A 19,445-nucleotide genomic window follows, 5' to 3' on the forward strand; every position below is an offset into this window, starting at 1 on the left:
TAATAACAATGAGTATGTTTATGAATTGGTACTTTCTTAATATCTAAATGAATAAGGGACTAAAACATTTACTGCTTATACACTTGAAAAAAGGTGACAGGTACTGCTTTCAAAAACTCAGTCTGGTACCAACCCAGAAATTTCAATAAATAGAAATCAGGTGAACCATATCTGAAACATATTTGGTCCACAGACAAAATGATCCTGTTCTCAACCTGGAAAGAGTAACTGCAATATTTGATACAGGAACTCAACCACGAAAGTCAGGAAAATGGAACTGAAAGCAAATCTGAGCAAAAGAAAGATCACACTCAGTTGACCAGTGCAAATGGGAAACAGAAAAAAAAAAAAAAAAAAAAAAAAAAAAAAAAAAAAAAAAAAAAAAAGAAGTATCTCAATAATTCTATTTGCAAAGCTATTTGCAGTCTCTAAGATATTAGGGAAAAAAACCAACATGATAAGCAAATCAGCAAATTCAGAGCAAAAGGTCTGTCATGCTATGACAATCATAATTTGAAGAGAAATTTAATTAAAGGAAAACTGCCATTAGGTACCCAAGTACTATACCTTTAAAGAGAAGAAAAAGAGAAGCATTGTGAATAATGAACAAAGATGTGGCAGTAAAAAAATACGGTACATTAAATGGAAATTTAAAACAAGCAAACAAAGCAAAGCAAAACAGAACTAAGAAAAGTGACACTGATTCCATCTTTTTTCATTTTCAAAAGAATCAACTCCAAATTTGCCAGAATCCTACACTGAAAACAGTTAGTCAATAACACTCTAAGAAATCTCAAAACATACGAAGGCAACTGACTGCAAGTGAATGGGTCTCATGGCATACTCAGAAGGCAGAAAATAGGTAACAGAAGACAAAATTTGATGATTGAAAATTGTAGGTCAAATCTGATTTAAAATTTTGGTCAAACACTGGAACAGTGTTCCACAAGATGTGGATGATATTCCATGTTTGTCAGTGTTCAAGAGGCATTTGTAAAATGCACACAACAACATGCTGTAACTTTTGGTTCACCCTGAAGAGGTCAGGTAGTTGGGTTATTCCATTCCATTCCATTCCATTCCATTCCATTCCATTCCATTCCATTCCATTCCATTCCACTCCATTCCATCATGCTGAGAATAAAATAAAAGTGGTCTCAAAGCACAGGTACCCTAACTTGTCACCCAATGGTGTGCTTACAAAGTTCAAGGCTAAGGCAGGAAGACAGTTTTGTTAGCTGGGAGGAAAGAATAAGTGATGATGACAAATCTGTAGTCTCCACCGACAAAAAAAAAAAAAAAAATCAGTTTGTCCAGGAATACAATTTTTGTGTATTTCCACGTCAGATCTATTCCAGACTGTGTCAGCTCTGGGAGGGATTACAGAGTGAAACGCCATAGATGGAAGGTTTTTGCCATAGATTTTCTAGTGCTATATCAGAAATACCACTCTTGCGCAAATCAAATGTTCCATATCAATCATTTGCAGAAATGTTATTCAGCTATTATTTGTTGGTTTCCTCTGGCATGTTTATATTAAGTTTATGGGCCTCACATGTACACAGTTTACTTATTTCATGCATCTTGTGTGTGATCCTTGCAACCTAAAATGTTTGCAGTGTAAGGATCAGTTTCTTTCCAGAAGGTACAAATGGCATTTCGTTTCCTTATTCCCTCTAATTAGACTTATGAAGATTTTTATTTTTTTAATGTAGTAAATGCAAGCAATATGAATTAGCTCTGAACGTTTATGTTGTCTATTAGTTTACATTTGTACACCTCTGTGTTGTTGACACTGGTTAAAGATTCTGTTTGCTATTATCTCTCCATACAATTCCAGGGACTGTTACTTTACTGCATACCAAAAATTTGCAGAAACAAGTGTGCTGATTTCTATGTGTGTGTATATATATATATATATATACGCTACATCTTTACAGATGAGTTTCCTATGTACTGATATATTATTTTAATTAAAACAATGCAATGACTAGAAGAATAAATATTCTTGCATTTTCTCAGATCTAAATTAGATAAACTAATAAATGCATAGAAGCTTAATAATTATAGATGTTGTGACAGGTAACAGATTATTCAGTGAACAGAGAATTTTCTTCACAGCTGTATTTTCTGATAAGGGAGCAAAACTGAGAACACAGTAATCCAATGCCTTTGCATTAGCTCGTCTTTATCACTTTTATGAATGTTGTCATATCAATAACGAATTGTTTTAAAAATTACAAACTATTACCTGATGTCAACATAATTTAATTTATTCTGTAACAATTTTCTCAGAACAAAAAGTAGGTCAAAGTTATTCAATTTTCATCACTAGAATCATTTTCAGACTCAGTACTGATAGTGATCATTGCAGCAAACAGCAGTGCACACTGCTACTTTATACTACTCTTGCTTACTAGATAAATCAATAATGCATTACAGATAAAAAGACCAATGCAGTACTTCCTTGGTACTCACAGCATAAATAATTAATCAGTACTTAAATTTAGCAACACAGGGCTGTAAGAACAAGACAATATTTGATATTTTTCTTCCCATATACACAGCATTTTAAAAAGATAGTTGTTACCAGTATCAACATGTAGAACAGTTTTATCAAAAACTCAGGTAATCCCACATGTTGATGTGAGGCTGTTGACAGATTCTCTAGGTGCTATAACTGAACGTATGATTTTCATGCTATCTTTTCCTTTGAGCCAATCACTCCCTCTGGCATTAGGAAGAAAATTCTAACAGACAAGCCTCAGATAAAACATACAGTTAAGCTAAGCTATCCTAATACCCCTAATTCCTGGTTGTCTTCCCTTGCAACTACAGAGATTTCTCTGGATTTTGCTCTTCTCAAATTTAGATGCTAAATTCAGTGCACTCTTCACCCAGCTCTGAATTGACCCTGTCATGCCAGAAATTACTGTGACTTTGCAATTTGAAATGCACTTCCATGGAAATCCTGAGAATCAGAATAATTATAAATACTGCATGTGATTGAACTTGCTGTGCAATGTGCTAGGATTAATTAAATTTCAAAGTTAAAAAAAAAAAAAGAAGAATTTTCACTAAAGCTTTACATTGCCCACGCAGTCATCTGCATTAATCATCTCATTTCATATCAAAACCATTCATTTTGGCTACAAGTTTTATTGCCTGAATGTTAATTCCTTATTTGCCTAGTCCTGCTTCTGACTCAGAGCAGAGTCTATAAATATCACTGACTTTTAATTAGTGCTGAACTATTACAAAAAGTAACAAACTACAAAATACATATATATGTATCTATATTTATAGCAGAATTTAATACAAGAGATCAAAGAACTAATCAGTAAGATTACACTTCTAGCAAAGGGATCTATACAACAATAAAACTAATATATGTTTATTTCTTCAGAGTTTAACTGACAACTATGTTGCAGTACTGTGCAAACTTTTTTCCTTGTAAATAGGACAAACCAATTTTGTTTATTTTCCTCCATGTTGTAGTGGCTGTTATCATCTTTTTTTTCACAATGCAGTGAAAAGGTAAAGGGAAGAGACACAAAGATGAAAAATAAACAGACAAATACCACAAACCTGGAAATATCTGACTTCAAAAAGCAAAGCAAAACAATACAAAACAAGAATAGAAAAAACAGCGAAGACACTGAATTAGACACTTGAATTAGACTTTTATCTGGTGCAAGTTACCAGAAACCAGTATCTGAAACATCTCACGCAGACTCTGACATGAAACAAGCTTTCCCTTACCTCACACAACCAGCACAGGAGTGAAAAAGGGAGCTCTCTTTGCTAAGGGAGTGATGATGATCACACTTTGTTCTGCTTTCCCCCACATAGTCATAGAAATAGATTAACAAAAGCAGGCTGATAAATAACAGATCAGGATGATTCCCTGTGGGATACCCATATACCTGCTGATGATTTTTAATTAACAGGCTTTTTAATTACTAATTTACAATGATGCCACTGGGCACAATTATATTTTCTGCATGGAAAACTGTTTAGGTGATTGTATACATCAGCTCATAATCTCCATTTCTTAAGAAGACTTGCTCACGGCAACTTCAGAACCAACCCTGACACCCTGAGCTCCAGGAGATCAGGAAAGTAGTTGTGCACTGTGGAAACAAGGTCTGACAAATGCCACATAGAAACTACTCCCAAAAACTGAAAATCAGAAAGAAGTGGGACTATTAGCTAAGGGAGTTTCCTTTCTCAGTCATGTGCTGTTGTGCATTCGGTGAGGAAGGCCAAGCCTGTTGTCAGATGCTGCGGGAAATGCATGAGTGCAATAGATGGCCATCTATCATGTTAAATTCATCTCTCAAGCCCAGGCAAGGCTCTGCACTGCTAACCAATCTGTCTGGCTGATGTGACATGAAGCTTGCAAACTGACTATATTTGGCTGCCCTTGGGAATGTAGAACTTTATATATGTAAAGCTGATGTCATCACCATTTCTTAACTTTCCTAGTTTGTATTGCCATCCTAACTTTCTACCATTCTGAAAAAACAAACTTCTGTCAGCCTCATAAACTGGTTTCTGTGGATCTTTAGGTCACTTCATTCATCACACATTTATCCTATAAAAGTTTACTTGTTAAGATAAACTAGGGGAGTCTAACATACAAAATGTGTTATCAGAGCCTCTTACATTTCCCACTAAGTGTATCAAAGACCAGAAGATATTGGTTAAAAGGGTGATCAGTTTAAGAGAGCTAGGGAACAATTCCATGACCATTGTACAGGGAAGAAGAGAACAGTTTCCTTTCCCATCTAGAAGTCCGAGTAGTAAGTAAAGTTGGACAAAATGTAAAATCTGAGATTCTTCAATGAAAAAGTTAATGAAAGTTCTAGTCATGCAGCATATTTGAGTGTCCTTCCAGACACTTGTGGCCTGTTAGCTTGTTGCAGTGGGTGTAGTACAAAACCTTGCATTTGAAAGGTGAATATAAACTGTTGAAAAATGCATAAGAATGAATGAAAGCTTTCATATATGTGATATATATGAAAATAATAATGTCCTGGAAAGACTATTAACCACCATTATGACTACTGTTAAATAAGTACTTGCATGAATAGTTTAAAAAATACCAGTTCGTTACATTTATTTGTCTATTTTAGCAGTAACTCAATATCACTTCTTCGTTTAAATATTTGTACATTTTTATTCTTCCATATAATCAAAACTAAACTACACTACTGTTTCAAAGGACACAGGTGCATACAGTGAGAATAGATGCATCCATCGCAGTGAAAGAATTATCTCTGGATTAAAATGCAGTCAGAGTAGGGGAAAAAAGTTAACTTATATAAATTAAAGAAAAAGTTAATTCATATAAACAAACCAAAGTACTAGGATAAGCAGCTTTTTCAAATCTTACACATCTTAGCATTCAAGTGACTTGCAATAGTTGAAATATTGATAGTATGATACAAAATGATCAGTAAGAAGGTTTGAAAGTTTCTAAATCCTTCATTGATTAAATCCATAGGCAAAATGCATCGGAAGAATTTTACTCAGACGTGACAAAAAGCCATTAAATTGTGTTTGATCTACATCATAATGAGGTTCATTAACACAGTCTCTGTAAAAATATTTGGTCTCCTTGCTGAGAGCTCATGAGTCCTCCCTTTTATTTCAGAGCTTAAAATTTTATACAAGATGCAGAATTCATATCAGCTGGGTAGACTCGGGGAGAGCAGTTGTTGTCTTCTACCTTGACTTCAGGAAGGCTTTTGATACTGTGTCCCACAACATCCTTATAACAAAGCTGAGGAAGTGTGGGATAGATGAAGATGGTGAGGTGGGTTGAGAACTTGCTGACTGGCCGAGCTCATAGGATGGTGATTAGTAGTGCAGAGTCTGGTTGAAGACCTGTGGCTAGTGGTATTCCTCAGAGGTCGGTGCTGTGTCTGGTCTTGTTCATTATCTTCACTTTTCCGATGAGGAAATTATGTTCACCCTCAGCAAGTGCACTGATGATACAAAGCTGGGAGGAATATCTGACTGTGAAGAAGGCTGTGCTGCCATTCAGCAAGACCTGGACAGATGGAGAGCTGGGCAGCAAGAAAACAGATGAGGTTTAACAAAAGCAAGTGTAGAGTTTTGCATCTGGGAAGGAATAACCACAAGTATCAGTACAGGTTGGGGCATGACCTGGTGGAAAGGAGCTTGCAGAGAGGGACCTAAGAGTCCTGGTGGACAGCAGGTTGGCTGTGAGCCAGCAGTGTGCCCTGGTGGGCAGGAAGGCCAGTGGGATCCTGGTGTGCATTAAAAGGAGCATGGCCATCAAGTCCAGGGAGGCGAACCTCCTCCTCTACTCTGCCCTGGTCAGGCCTCAACTGGAATACTGTGTCCAGTTCTGGGCTCCCTGGTACAAAAAAGACAGGGATCTCCTGGGAAGAGTCCAGCAGAGGGCCATAAAGATGGTGAAGGGCCTGGAGCATCTTTCCTATCAGGAAAGACTGGGTGAGCTGGGGCTGTTCAGCCTTGAGAAAAGAAGACTCAGAGGGGATCTTATTGATGTTTATAAATATCTTAAGTGTGGGAGTCAAAGGGACATGGCTAACCTCTATTTAATGGTCTGTGGGGACAGGACAATAAGAAACGGCCTTAAACTTGAGCATACGAAGTTCCACACAAATATGCAAAGGAACTTCTTCACAGTGAGGGTGTCAGAGCACTGGAACAGGTTGTGCAGGGAGGTTTCGAATTCTCTTCTCTGGACATACTTTCCTGGATGCCTACCTGAACAGCCTGCTATAGGGAGCCTGCTTTGCAGGACTTGAGGATCTCTGGAGGTCCCTTCCAACCCCTACAGTTATGTGATTCTGTGATTCAGAGCTGCAAGTGCTCAAACAATTACGCATTTGAAGAAATGAAAGCTCTGGATTGTAAAGTAACTGTGTTGCAGAATTATCCAGAACAGAACCTTGAAAAAAATGCACCACCATATCCAAAATGTTCGGTTTAGTTAAAAGATTGGATCTGATGCATTGATTTAAGAAGTGATATATAATCAGCCAGAGATGCTGCAGCAGTTGAGGGAGGGAAGAAAGAGTGATGGTGACAGCCAAATTAAACATGGGAAATCACCATGGCCCTCAGGCCATGCCTTTGGGAGGCATTTCCTTCTTTCTGCCATTTTTGTAAGATTATACACTTGTGTGTGACATGAATGGAAAATCACTGATCTGAGCTTGGACAGGCAGAAAATAACCTGCAGTGCCTAAAAGAACAGTCCAGTAATTTTTAAGTTTTAGACACAATCAAGCACTGAGACAAAGATTTAAGATAACTGCAAACAAAATTATTCAGCTTTATTTATGTATGCAGATTAACGATACAGGCATATTTGCACATGTTGCTAAAACATGCTTGTAACAGACTTGCTAGATGCAGAAGTATCTTAATGGCTACTTACACAATCTTCACAAGTATATACATTATCCTAATTACAGGCTATAATTTTCATCATCAAAATAAAAGCCAGTTTCCAATATGTACTCATTGAATTCAGCTGAAGTAAGCACAGCTTCAGTCTTGAAAAATGTTACATTCTGGCAATGAATGGTTGGCTCAAAAAGTTGCCCAGCAATTTACTAGCTCAACATAGAGGTGGTTTTATCTCTTTGGCATTATTCCAACGTATGCAAGTATAGTAATGTCCATTAATTTAAAAAAAAAAAAAAAAAAAAAAAGGAAGAAAGAAGAAAAAAAGATAATGGTACTTACAGAGTTCTCAAAAAATAAGTCGGATAAAGCAGCAAGTGGCTCTGCAGTGCAGCCACTGTGAAGGTTTTTTATTATATTTGTTACTCAGGTTGAATCTGCATGACTGAGTGGGGTATGGAGCCAAAGAAATACTATATTTAACCCTGCAGTGTGGGGTTAACAGTGAACCTCTTAAAAGTGAAGAATGAACATGTAGGTTGATGCTCAGCTTGTAGTCCTCAGTAAAGCCTGCATGCAGGAACCATGTGAAAGAATAAACAGCTGACTTGGTGGTGTTGTTCCTCCTAATAGCACAGTGGTTTGGCAGTGAGAAAATCACACTCTGAAAAGGAGGGCAGCTGTAAACCACCTTGAATTATAGAAATCTGTAGCCTCTCTGCTGGGAGAACATACTGTGTTTTGTTAATGTTTTGAATTCATGCTTCCATATCCCATCTTGTTACCAGCCCATAACATTCCCTGAGATGTGTTCAGTCTGCCTCTTAGCAGGCAAAAATCACATCACATACCCTCCACTGTGTTGTTTTTTTTTTTCCTTCAGAAAAGAAAAAGAAACACAACCATCATCTCCACTGCTCCAAACAGTATAGCTGGTTAGAACAGAGGAGGATATGTCTCTTACTTTTTCTCCCTCAAACAATTATGGTTGGAAGGTACATAGAAAAAGCACAGTCACAGATGTACTTTATTAATGTCACTGTAAGAGAGCTGTACAGTGAGGTGAAAAGCATGCATGAGGGCATTTCTATTTCTCACATCTTCTGAAGAAATAGGCATTAATCCTACAAACCAGTCTTCACCCTGTTCTGCAATATTTAGTACACGTTTAAATTATTGCATGTCTATTTTCAAATATTGCTACAAAAGATTTATTTCTACTATTAACAATAAATGCAAGTAACCATTATTTCAGCAAGATTCCCCATGCTCTAAGGTCTGCAATGGTTACAGTAACTGCTCTTAGCCTACATGCATTCCTTGTGAATACAGTAACTTTCAGAACCACAAATAAGTACTTAACATTTTGACATCCCTGAAACATTCACAAAAAATTATACCATGGCCAACACTTCACATTTAAAATGAAGCCTAATTTTTTCTTTTCTTTTTTTTTTTTTTTTTTCTCAGAAGAGTCATGAATTTTAACATGCTCTCCATAATATTGGAGAAAACATAGAAATCTGCTGGAAGTCATCTTAATCTGAATCTCCACAGCTGGAGAAGCTGCTCCAGAAAGAATTTTTTTTCAGTGAACTACATGAAGGATACCCAGGGGAAACATAATCTGAGAATAACAGTAGAATTTCGGATTTGTACATGTGCTTAAGTTTCTAAGAATATGTGCAAGGGATCTGTGGATTTAGTTAGGCATCTAGACAATTTGGAGAATCCCATCAGACAAGTAGATGCATTAATATTTTCAAAACGTCTGGACCCAGTTCCTTCAGTCCTTTGTTCAATATACAATGTAACTGTGCATTTCCAGATTTCTGCCAAAGCCATGGGAAATGCATACAGGTTCAGGAAGAGAATAAATGGCTCAAGCGGTGTGATCTTGCTTAAAGATATTTAGGCCCTATTCTTTGTTTGAACCAGCAACTCCATATACAACTCATGAGTTCAGTATTCCTTTTAAGATACTGGCCTCTGAAAAAGATAGTAGTTATAATACAAATGGCTTACCTGTTGTCAGGTTTTCTTAGCAGGAATGCAAAAAGAAGAAAAGTTTAAGGAAAATAATTGCTTAATCCGGTGACTTTCATATTGATTTTTTGTGTGAAAGGCTTCCACCTTGGTTAAGAGGATTAGATCAGAGTATCCAGTCCTGTTTAAAATCTTCATTAATGATCTGACTCGCTAGAGGGCCATGAAGCCATCCAGAAGGACCTCGACAGCCTGGACAGGTTGGCTCACGGGAAACTTATTGAGTTCAACAAGAAGTGAAGAGTTCTGCACTTGGGGAGGAAGGAACAATCTCAGGCATCAGCACACGTGAGGTCCACCCAGCTGAAAAAGAGCTCTACAGAAAGAGACCTGGGAGTCCTGTTGGTTGCCAGCTTGAACATGAGTCAGCAATGTGCCCTCACCATAAAGAAGGCTAACGGTACTCTTGGCAAAGTATTGCCACTAGATTAAGAGAGAAGATCTCTCCCCTCTAATCACACTTTACAAGGCCACATCTGGAGTGCTGTGCTCAGTTCTGGGCCTCACAGTACAGAACAGTTGTGAACATGCTGTAAACAGACCTGCGTGGTTGGTGACAAGTTACTTTAACCTTGCAATAGTTTAATCACATCAGCTTCCTTGTTTTGAAGGAAACATCAATTCAGAGAGGAAAAAAGATACATGTTGTTTTTATTCAACCCCAAAGGCATCAAGAAACCACTTCTTAATTCTAATAAAAACTTCCTCCTAATAAGTTTATGGGCTCTGAAATACTGCTGATGATTAATCAAAGCAGAAGGTCACACAGGAGTGAATACAGAGGGAATTGGGGAATTTAGGAATTTATTCTGGTGCAAGTAAAACAAAAAAATGTGACAGAGTGATTTTATGGATATTGCCAAATACTTTTAATCAGCTCATGTCTTCTAATAAACCATCATGACATGAAGTATGGCTGAGGTATGAGAAATCGGGTTTTACAATTAGTTGAGTGAATGAGTGCTTTTTCAATGACAAATTAGGGTGTTCTCAGGTTATAGTCTAAATAGTCCAGCAAAATGCCTTATAAATAAATGTTATGTATGTGTAAGAATTCCTCTTCATAACTCCTAGCATTGGTCTCATAACTTTAGTATTCTAATATCAAAGTCCTCTAGATTATGGACTTAAAACCATGGAAAAAAACCATGCATGTCTAGAAGACCCCAGTCAGGACATAATTATGATGTGAAATCACAGCAGTGGAGTAATTGAAATGGATAGCTGTGAGGATCTAGTTATGATCATATCATTCACGGTCCTGATGAATATTTTGTATTACTGGAATTATGATTATGCTGTCTGCAAAGGCTGCATGTCTATATCGGCTATAAGCATTACAGTCATCACTGTAGAGAAGGATTCCAACCTGCAGTGTATTTCTATTAGCAATGGGCAAGTAATATCATTTTTCTGCAACTATTGATTAAACAACCACATTACAATTCCACACTACACTGCAGGGAAGGAAAAAAAAAAAGAAAAAGAAAAAACTAATTAGTTATTAGTTCCAGTGTTATTTTTGTTTATTTTTGTTTTTAGCACCTTAATCTTTTAACACAGGATTATTTGTTTGTTAAGGCTACTGTTCTGCTATTATAAAAGGAAGATGTGGGAACAGCCATCACAGATCCTGTATTTTAGACATCATAATATACTGCTTGCACAACTAAGCCTTCACTTAATTTAATTTTCAAGCAATTGTTTTGTCCATACATACATAATATGAGGTATGTAATAGCTTCTGTACTGAGCTGTATTTAATAATTGATGGAGTCATTCCAATATATCTCAAGACAACATCATAAAAAGTCCAGTGACTGAGGAACCCTTAGCCCTTATCCTGACATGGGTCATATCGTAACAGACGGACATGAATTGTCACGGACAACTACAACTGTGGGGACAACACCTCCTGCTCAATCACAGACACCTCCACAGTGCTCACAACAGTTGTTTAAACAAAACACTGTTTTTTGAAAATATATTTTTCTCCATGTTATGTATTCTGTGGTATTATCTACACTAGCAAAGTAAAAATTAAAGTAACGTTCCTCTTCAGGTTGTTTTCATTTCTCTTCATTCTTCCTACTCTTTGAACTACTTGGAAAGATCCAAAATGGCTATATATAGATATATTTATACACATTCTTTCTATAAAAAGTAGATCTGAAAACACACAGATTCAAGCATGACAAATTAAATGACCAAAAAAACATAAGTTTGTGTAAACAAGCAGTACCAAGCAGATTACTTGCATGCATCCTCTTTAGCCATAAAAATTTAGATAAATTAATTTATTTTAGTAGAAATCACTGCACTGTACAGATAGCTGGAGCAGTTCGTTTCTAACAGTAAAGCATCAAATGGAAAGGAATTTCTCAAAGCTCCCAGTGAGAACTCAGATCCTCTTTCCACTCATTACCTTCTGATACAGAAGGATTTTAAATTTACTGAAACAGTGCCAGACTACTAGCATCCGAATGTCAGGCATACCCAGCACAAGCACAGACTGGCTTGCAGAACTCTCACCTAGGCACAAAAGGCTGCTTCAGTTGCCTCTTTGCACCATCAGAGGGAAGAGTCAATGGGACAAAATGCAGCTCTTCCCTACCAACCAACCAGACACAGAAAACATAACTCCTGAGCATCTTTAGCCATCCTCCCCTGTGGCTTCTCTCCCCCTGACTCAAAGTAAACATTGTAATTTTCAGATGGCTAGAGAATAGTTAGTGAGAGAAAAAAAGATAAAAGTGAGAAAAAAAAGCTAGACAGTACTTTCTCTGGATTTCCTGCATTCCCATTTTGTATTTCAACCAACCCTTGGGAATGCTCTCACTCAGCATGATAACTGCTGCTGGACAGCTGTGTGTAATATGTAATTTATTCTTTATCACATCTGTGTAAATCTTGAAGAGTTTCAAAAATTCACTCCTTATTTCTTTATTTCCTTTTAATATCTGGATACCTACTCCTGTAAGCAAGAAAAAGAATATCTCTTGTTGTTAAATTTTACTATGCAATCTTCCACCTTATTGAGGTATTTACACTTAAGAGATTGAAAATAAAACAACTATTTAAAACATAATTACAGATTTCATTAAATCTGTATTAGCACTTAGTACGGTTTGCTTCTCTATATTCAATACAAAAATACTTGTATGCTAGCAATGGTGTTAACAAAATTCATAGTTAGGCGTAATGTAAGTGAAATCTGTATCAGCAAAAAGACAGAAAGAAGACTTCACTCACCGAGCCATCCTGATCCAGAATTGGGTATACACATATCTGTCTCAGCACTGGGCAACACAAATCCAACCACAAAAACTTCCACTCCATCAGCCATTAGAGCCATTCCCAAAACAAAAAACAGGGCCCACTGGAATCGACCATGGCCACATTCTTGTATTATCAGTTCGTACTGCTGTGCTAATTCTTCTTCATCAGCTTTCCTTTCTGTTTCCAGTTCATGACGATCTTTATACTCATCACGCACAGGTTGCCCTAAGGCCACCATGCCATCTTTGCCCTGCCCCATGTTGGGGATTCCCTGATACTCCCCTTCATAAATTTCATCATCTTCATCGTGCCCTTCAGTTGCTTCACTTGATCCTTCATCATCATTAGCTTCCACACCATAATTTCCTCCTTGGACATAGTAATCATCATCATCTTCCTCGTCCTGGAATCGACTGTAAGACCTCTGTGTGTAGCCATCCTGAGCTTTGTCAACAGCCTTATTCACTTTTTTCACAGCTTGTCTCTTTACCTCTTTGGCAATATCTTTTGCCCCTTTCACTAATGAAGTCCTGTCTTTGTATGATTCCTCCATCTTGTATCTGTTCTACTGCAGTCAACTGCTGAACACTATTTGGAAAATCTATTGTGTGTTGGACACCAGCAGGAAGAGGCCAAGAACCTGCAAAATATGAGAGAAAAAAAACAAAAGTTTATTTCTTATTTGCCTCCACACATTATGTAGTAAAGTGTCAACACTGGACACTGCAGTTGAGGACTTCAGCTATAATATTTCATGTTACAAGGAAAATATTCTATAGTAAAATCTAGTATCTACAAGTTTTCAGAATGAAAACTGAATTTTTCAGTAGATGCTGGATTTTGTTTTGAAAGAAAACAAGCTGTTCTGCAAGCTATACTTCACAATGGCTCTGTTTTCACTGCCCTTTCCCATTTAAACTGCTGTGTAGTAAAAGGCTACAAATATCTGCTTTTATTCTTAAAGATTTTCCAGTTTCAGTAATGCTTCCATCCCCCAAATGAATAAAACTACTAAGGAGCTCTGTACCAGTTGACTGAACTTGGTCAATGCATTCACACAGAGCAAAGCTTAATGATTTTGGCACAGCCTCATGCTACAATCAGTGCAAGGAGATGAGTGGGTTGAAATGGCAACTGTTCCACACTTTGGCAACTTCCAGTCCCAAAATCAGACAGAGAGCATCCCTCTTTTACTTGCCCATAGCGACAGGCAGGATGGATCAATTACGTATCCTCAGCTAATATACACCAGAGTGTTAGTCCAAGCATGATCTCATGCTGATTTGTGTGAAAGCACCAGAATGTTTCATCCTACTTTCCCTTCCAGTCATTCTGCGTTGGTGGAACAGTGTTCCACCTCTTTCTGTGTGTCAGCATTTGTGACCCTGCAGCTTCATACCAAGCACCATGCTCCATGGGACATAACCATTTCCTTTTTTTTTTCTTTCTTTTCTTTTTCTTTTCTTTTTCTTCTGGGCAATATTTAGGTATATCAGCAAGGTAATTTGGCTTATCACATCCTGCAAACACTAGGGGTGTTTGCACAATCACTATGGTTAGTAAAAAGCAATAGTGGCTGAGTGCAAGAAGAAATAAGGAAGAAAAGCAGGCTCTTTCATTGGCAATAGTCCATAGTTAGAACATAGTTAGAACAGCTGAAATTGATTACAGAACTGCACCATTACTCATGTTTCTGAAGGGGCAGGGATGAAACTGGGAGTTGTGTCAGGGTTGCAGAAACACCACCTCTGGGAGAAAACGGGCTTTAATTTCTCTATCACTGTAAATACTGCCTGCTTCCAGCTTGGGGAAGAGGTTATTTTTAACCATGATGATTTTAATGATCCATTTTTCCAACTTCACAAAAAGCTAAAGTTGCAATACTGAGAACACAGTGGGATGTAAAACAGGAGTAAGAATAAATGGCTGCAAATTTCTGAAGGAAATCCTACTCCTAAGGTATTGTGGATCTGTCCTCTGAGGTCCACGGGAGCTCAGAAGCTAACATTTATTCATTCCATTGCAAATGCCTTCCAGAAGTATATTCCAGGAATCAGTTTTCAAACTAATACTGCTTTGAGGGATAGAAAGGCAGATAGAAAAGATGGAGATAGAAAGATTTTAGACATAAGGAAAAACTTTTTAGACATAAGGAAAAGCTTTTTCTGTCAGAGGGTGGTCAGGCACTGGAATGGCTGCCCAGGGAGGTGGTGGAGTTGCCGTCCCTGGCAGTGTTCAGGAGGCGCCTGGATGAGGAGCTGCAAGATATGGCTTAGTGCTTGTGGTAGCAGTGGTGATGGGAGGATGGTTGGACAAGATGATCTTGTAGATCCTTTCCAACCTTGTGATTCTATGATTCTATGATTCTGTGAAAGAATTATAGACTTCACCATATTAACTAAGGACATGATGCACTTTTGATAAAAGAAAACCAAACTGAAAATCACAAAATATGCAGGGAAAAGAAGCCAAAAGACATGTCACTAGATCTGCTTGCTTGATTATTTTTATAATGATTACAGATATTCACCTATTATTTGTTTTTGGTCCCTTTCTCTAAATTAATTTTAACTACTCTGTTTCTCAAAGAAATCAGATGTGATGTCATTATTCAGCTCTTCAATGCAAATTGAAACATTTTCTGGAAAAGAAATGCAGCCTTAGCAAAAAAAAAATAAAAATAATCATGTAATATTTATGGCTGAAAACTGTAGCCTGCGTTTAGGTACATGACGATTCTTCTAAGTAGGTCATCTTGCTGAATCTTTTATGCCAAGGCAGTTTCTCTAATTGCAGCTTTTCAGTTTTCAAGGTGCTCCTCCGAAGTTACTGTCTGTACTGAATTAGGTATCTCATCCTATGTGTGGACTGCAGTATCTACTAGCTGTTACCGAGCTATACAAAAACATTCACCAAACCTACTGGAGCCTTCCACAGATGCCACCAAGACCTTCACAAGTTCCTCATCACTATTTTTCTGAGTGTGAACAATTACAACCTGTTCCCGGATCATTTTGATCATTTTAGATTATTTCCAGGCATGCACACACAGTGCATTTAAACTAAAGGCTCAAATGCCATGATTCTTGATATTTTCCTTTCAGAAATTACAGCCTTCTTTTAAAGATTATCAGTTCATATTGATTTTGTCAAACTCAATTTTACTGTATAGTTTTCCTGTGGAGAGAAGACAGCAAGTATTTAAGAATATTGAATGAAAGTGCAAATGTCAACAGTGGCAAAGCAGTGATTGCACTTCCATGGCTCACCTACCTCATGAGTTCAGTGAGCTACACTCTAAAAATAAGTCTTCAAAAGCAACTGAGCGTATAGTGCAGTTTATAATAGACCAAGTATGTCAATAAGGAACTATACCTGTTCAAATTAATTAACAACATAACTCTGCCAGCAAAAAAAATCTGCACGCAGACTAAATCAAACTTCTGAATAGGCAGACCAGAAAGATGTACTGCACATGAAAACATAAATTCACTTTTATCTTGCCTAGGTTTTCTAGCAGCGTACTTTATTGGACCACTATTCTTTCCAACAACTTTTCCTTCTCAGTGAACTGAAATCCCTGCCTTAAGGGTGAGAAGTACAAAGAGCAATTATTTATAGCCCATGCATGATAGATACCCACCCTTTTAATTATGACAAACTGATTGACTGCAAGTAAGCAACTGGAGACTCTGAAAGAATGAGGATTATCAACTACCTGAGTAGCATAAAGCAGCTAAAGCAGCTGAAAGTCCAGACACTACTGTTAGTGTTACACAACAAGCCTGTTTGCTTCAACTAAACTAAACAACAGATTCCTGTTCAGTTCCTTCGAATAAAAATAAAAATATCAAAATATAAAGAATAATTTATTATTCTTATTTCTCTAGTAATATAGTGTCTTTGCTTGAAATAAAGATATTGTGTCAAGTAATATTAACAAATATATTTTTCAAAACATTCAAAAATTTAAAGATTCAAAACAAACATATTATCTGTTTGCTCTAATGTTTATTCTTTTTCATTCTATTATATTACTATATTTATTTCATTCTGCCACGTTTATGTAATATGATGGTACGTATTTTGCTACACCTTAAATAAAAGCGGGACATTGCAAAATAAATCAATGAAGTCCCAGGAAGTTGTAAATCTGGGAGACATCAGAAATCCTATTTCCCACAAACACTTGCATCTTTGCTAAATGTAGGCTATAGGAAGACACAGTGAAGGCTCTGGGTTGTGTAACAGGCACACGGTATTCACTATATGCCCATATTCACGCAATAAATTACCAATAGAACTGGAAGCCACACTCAAATGGAGCTACAGCATTTAGGATACACTTAAGGACCTAGTACAGCATCTGTCCTGTGTTTCTTTTGAATTCGTGAATATTCTTCAAATAGAAATAAAACATTAGAAACACTTCATATTTTAATCAATGCCTCTTCATTTTTAACCAACATTTTGATTGGAGTTTGATTTTGCCTTTTTCCAGCCTTCATTTCATTGTTATTGAGCTCTGCATGAATACCAAGCATTTTGAGTTTATCTGTTGTCAAGGGTTAGTCTTCATCTGAAGATACAATCTTCTGTTAGATCATAATCACATCCAATTTTACCTCTCTGATGTGTCAAATGGTTTTATATCCAGATGAAAAGTAAGTACCTGAACACACAAGCAGATGATGTTTTCTCTCATATTCTCAGCTCTGAGAACAAATATAAGAAAATAAATGACAGTATTACTCATTCCTGCATAGTAGCAAAGGATTCAAATTTTACTGAAGCTGGCCAACAATTCTCACATGGATGGCTTATGAGAAACAGTGGCTTATGAGATTGCATCCAGAGTCAGATTTGAACTGCAGATCTGTGCCATACACAGAAGTACCTCCCATCACTGAATTTATGGGGTTATCTGTGCAAAACTGCCTCAGAAGAGATGCTCTCTTATTATCACTACTTGATTCCTTATGCCTGAATAAAGAATAGAAACTTAAATTTCAACATTTACGTAAGTGCTGGCACAAAAGCTGAAGTATAGGATTCTTTTCAGCTGATATTAGTTGATTATAAGACGGGCATTTATAGCCCAAGCTGATGCTGTTGGCCTCTTCCAACATTCATAAGATACACACCCAGACTGTGACTCCTACAGTGTTGGGCTGCAGCTGCCAAAGCAGTATAAGCCACAGCTTGGCTGCAGTGTCACAAACAGAGAGGGAACAGCAGAAAACAGGTAATAGAAGTTATTTTTGCTCAGTACTGCCATTTAAAACAAACAAACAAATAAAATAAAAACAAAATCAAGTAAAATAAAATGCTAGCACTTTCTTGCATCCGCTATGATCATGTCTCCTGCTAACACTGCTCTGATCATAAAGACCCATCAGCTCCCTAGAACTGCTCCGAGTGGAAAGAAGAAAGGAGATTGCACTTACAATGGAGGCATCAGATTAAAAAGTCTAAGGGTAATTATTGAGAAAAATGCATTTTAAAAGCACTGAGACTGATAGGAAATTCTGAAAACAAGTTAAGAAATCCTACCCAGAAAGAAAAATATGAAATAATTCATAGTAGAAAGCCGTCAGGGAATAAAATCTGCAAATGCAAGAGAATTAGCCCCAGTCACTCAAGTTCTGGATTTACACTGCACCACTCTGTATTGCACAGGTGCTACAAAACAGCAAACATACAAACAGTGGCCTCACAGATGTCACAGAACAGCACTGCAGCCCAGGGAATATATGGCAAGATTAAAGAGCATCTTGAAGGGCAAACTGTATTACACACTGGAGTTAAGTGTCTTTCCTTCCTTCCTGGAGTCAGAGTTTTTTATGTTTCAGGAGAAAATGAAGGGTTATAGTCCTGGTTTACGCTTCAAAAAACTCTTTGTAACCTTGTGTCCTTCTACAGGAGTAAATCATCCCTAAGAGTGCTGGATTTGAGGCGCCAGACTGCCCTCCTGAGCTGATGCTGCCAGCCTCTCCATCTCCACTGTTCATTTTGTACTCCTCACAGGCCGTCAGCTGTTGCTGCCATGAGGTGTGGGTAAGAGGGTAGGTACTGCTTCCTTGGCATAACGTTAGGAAATATTTCAACACTACGGGTTTTTAACCCACTGCCTTCCAGGCATTTTGCCACTCTCTCAAAGCATATATTCTTTCATCACTAATACCTGTTACTATTGTTTGAATTAGAATATAAGAAGACAGAAAATTAAATCCTTTCTATAGTTTCACAGTTCTCACATCTTAAATATTTCATTTTGACACATTTTCAGCACAGCAGCTATTGAGCTTACTGCTTTGTATTTACTTCTTTCCACAAGCTAAACTTCAGAGTGATGCTAGCTCTGAGGGTGCTTGCCTTAGCCAGTGCCTCCTCCAGTGAAATGTGCTTGTATTATTTCTGCTGGGGAAAAAAAAAACAGTGACAAGCTAGATATAGACCTCTCTGCGACTGGGAGCCCATTTACTAATTACTATTCATCCAGCACCTTTGCCAAAGACTTTCAAAAATAGAGAAATAACAAAACCAAGAGTGACATAATAAGCTTCTCTGGTTCAGCTGTGGGAATCTGAGGGAGAAAGTAAGCATTCATCAGCTTGACCTAGATAATGAGAGGGAAGGAGAGGAAGATTTCCAGGTGTACTGTAAAGTAAAATGAGTCTGACTAGAGAAGATGAAATGCACAAAATCTA

At 37.4% G+C, this 19,445-nt stretch overlaps 1 protein-coding gene across 1 annotated transcript in view; it reads right to left on the bottom strand.

The window, feature by feature from the left end:
• SV2C (synaptic vesicle glycoprotein 2C) overlaps positions 1-19,445 on the bottom strand; it is a 99,795-nt gene that overhangs the window by 60,809 nt on the left and 19,541 nt on the right. The window contains exon 2 of the mRNA XM_048931767.1: positions 12,709-13,375. Coding sequence (XP_048787724.1) covers positions 12,709-13,288 — 580 coding nt within the window. The 5' untranslated portion in view covers positions 13,289-13,375. The remainder of the gene's footprint in view (positions 1-12,708; positions 13,376-19,445) is intronic.

The sequence above is a fragment of the Lagopus muta genome, chromosome Z (assembly GCF_023343835.1).
Source record: "Lagopus muta isolate bLagMut1 chromosome Z, bLagMut1 primary, whole genome shotgun sequence".
NCBI lineage: Eukaryota > Metazoa > Chordata > Aves > Galliformes > Phasianidae > Lagopus > Lagopus muta.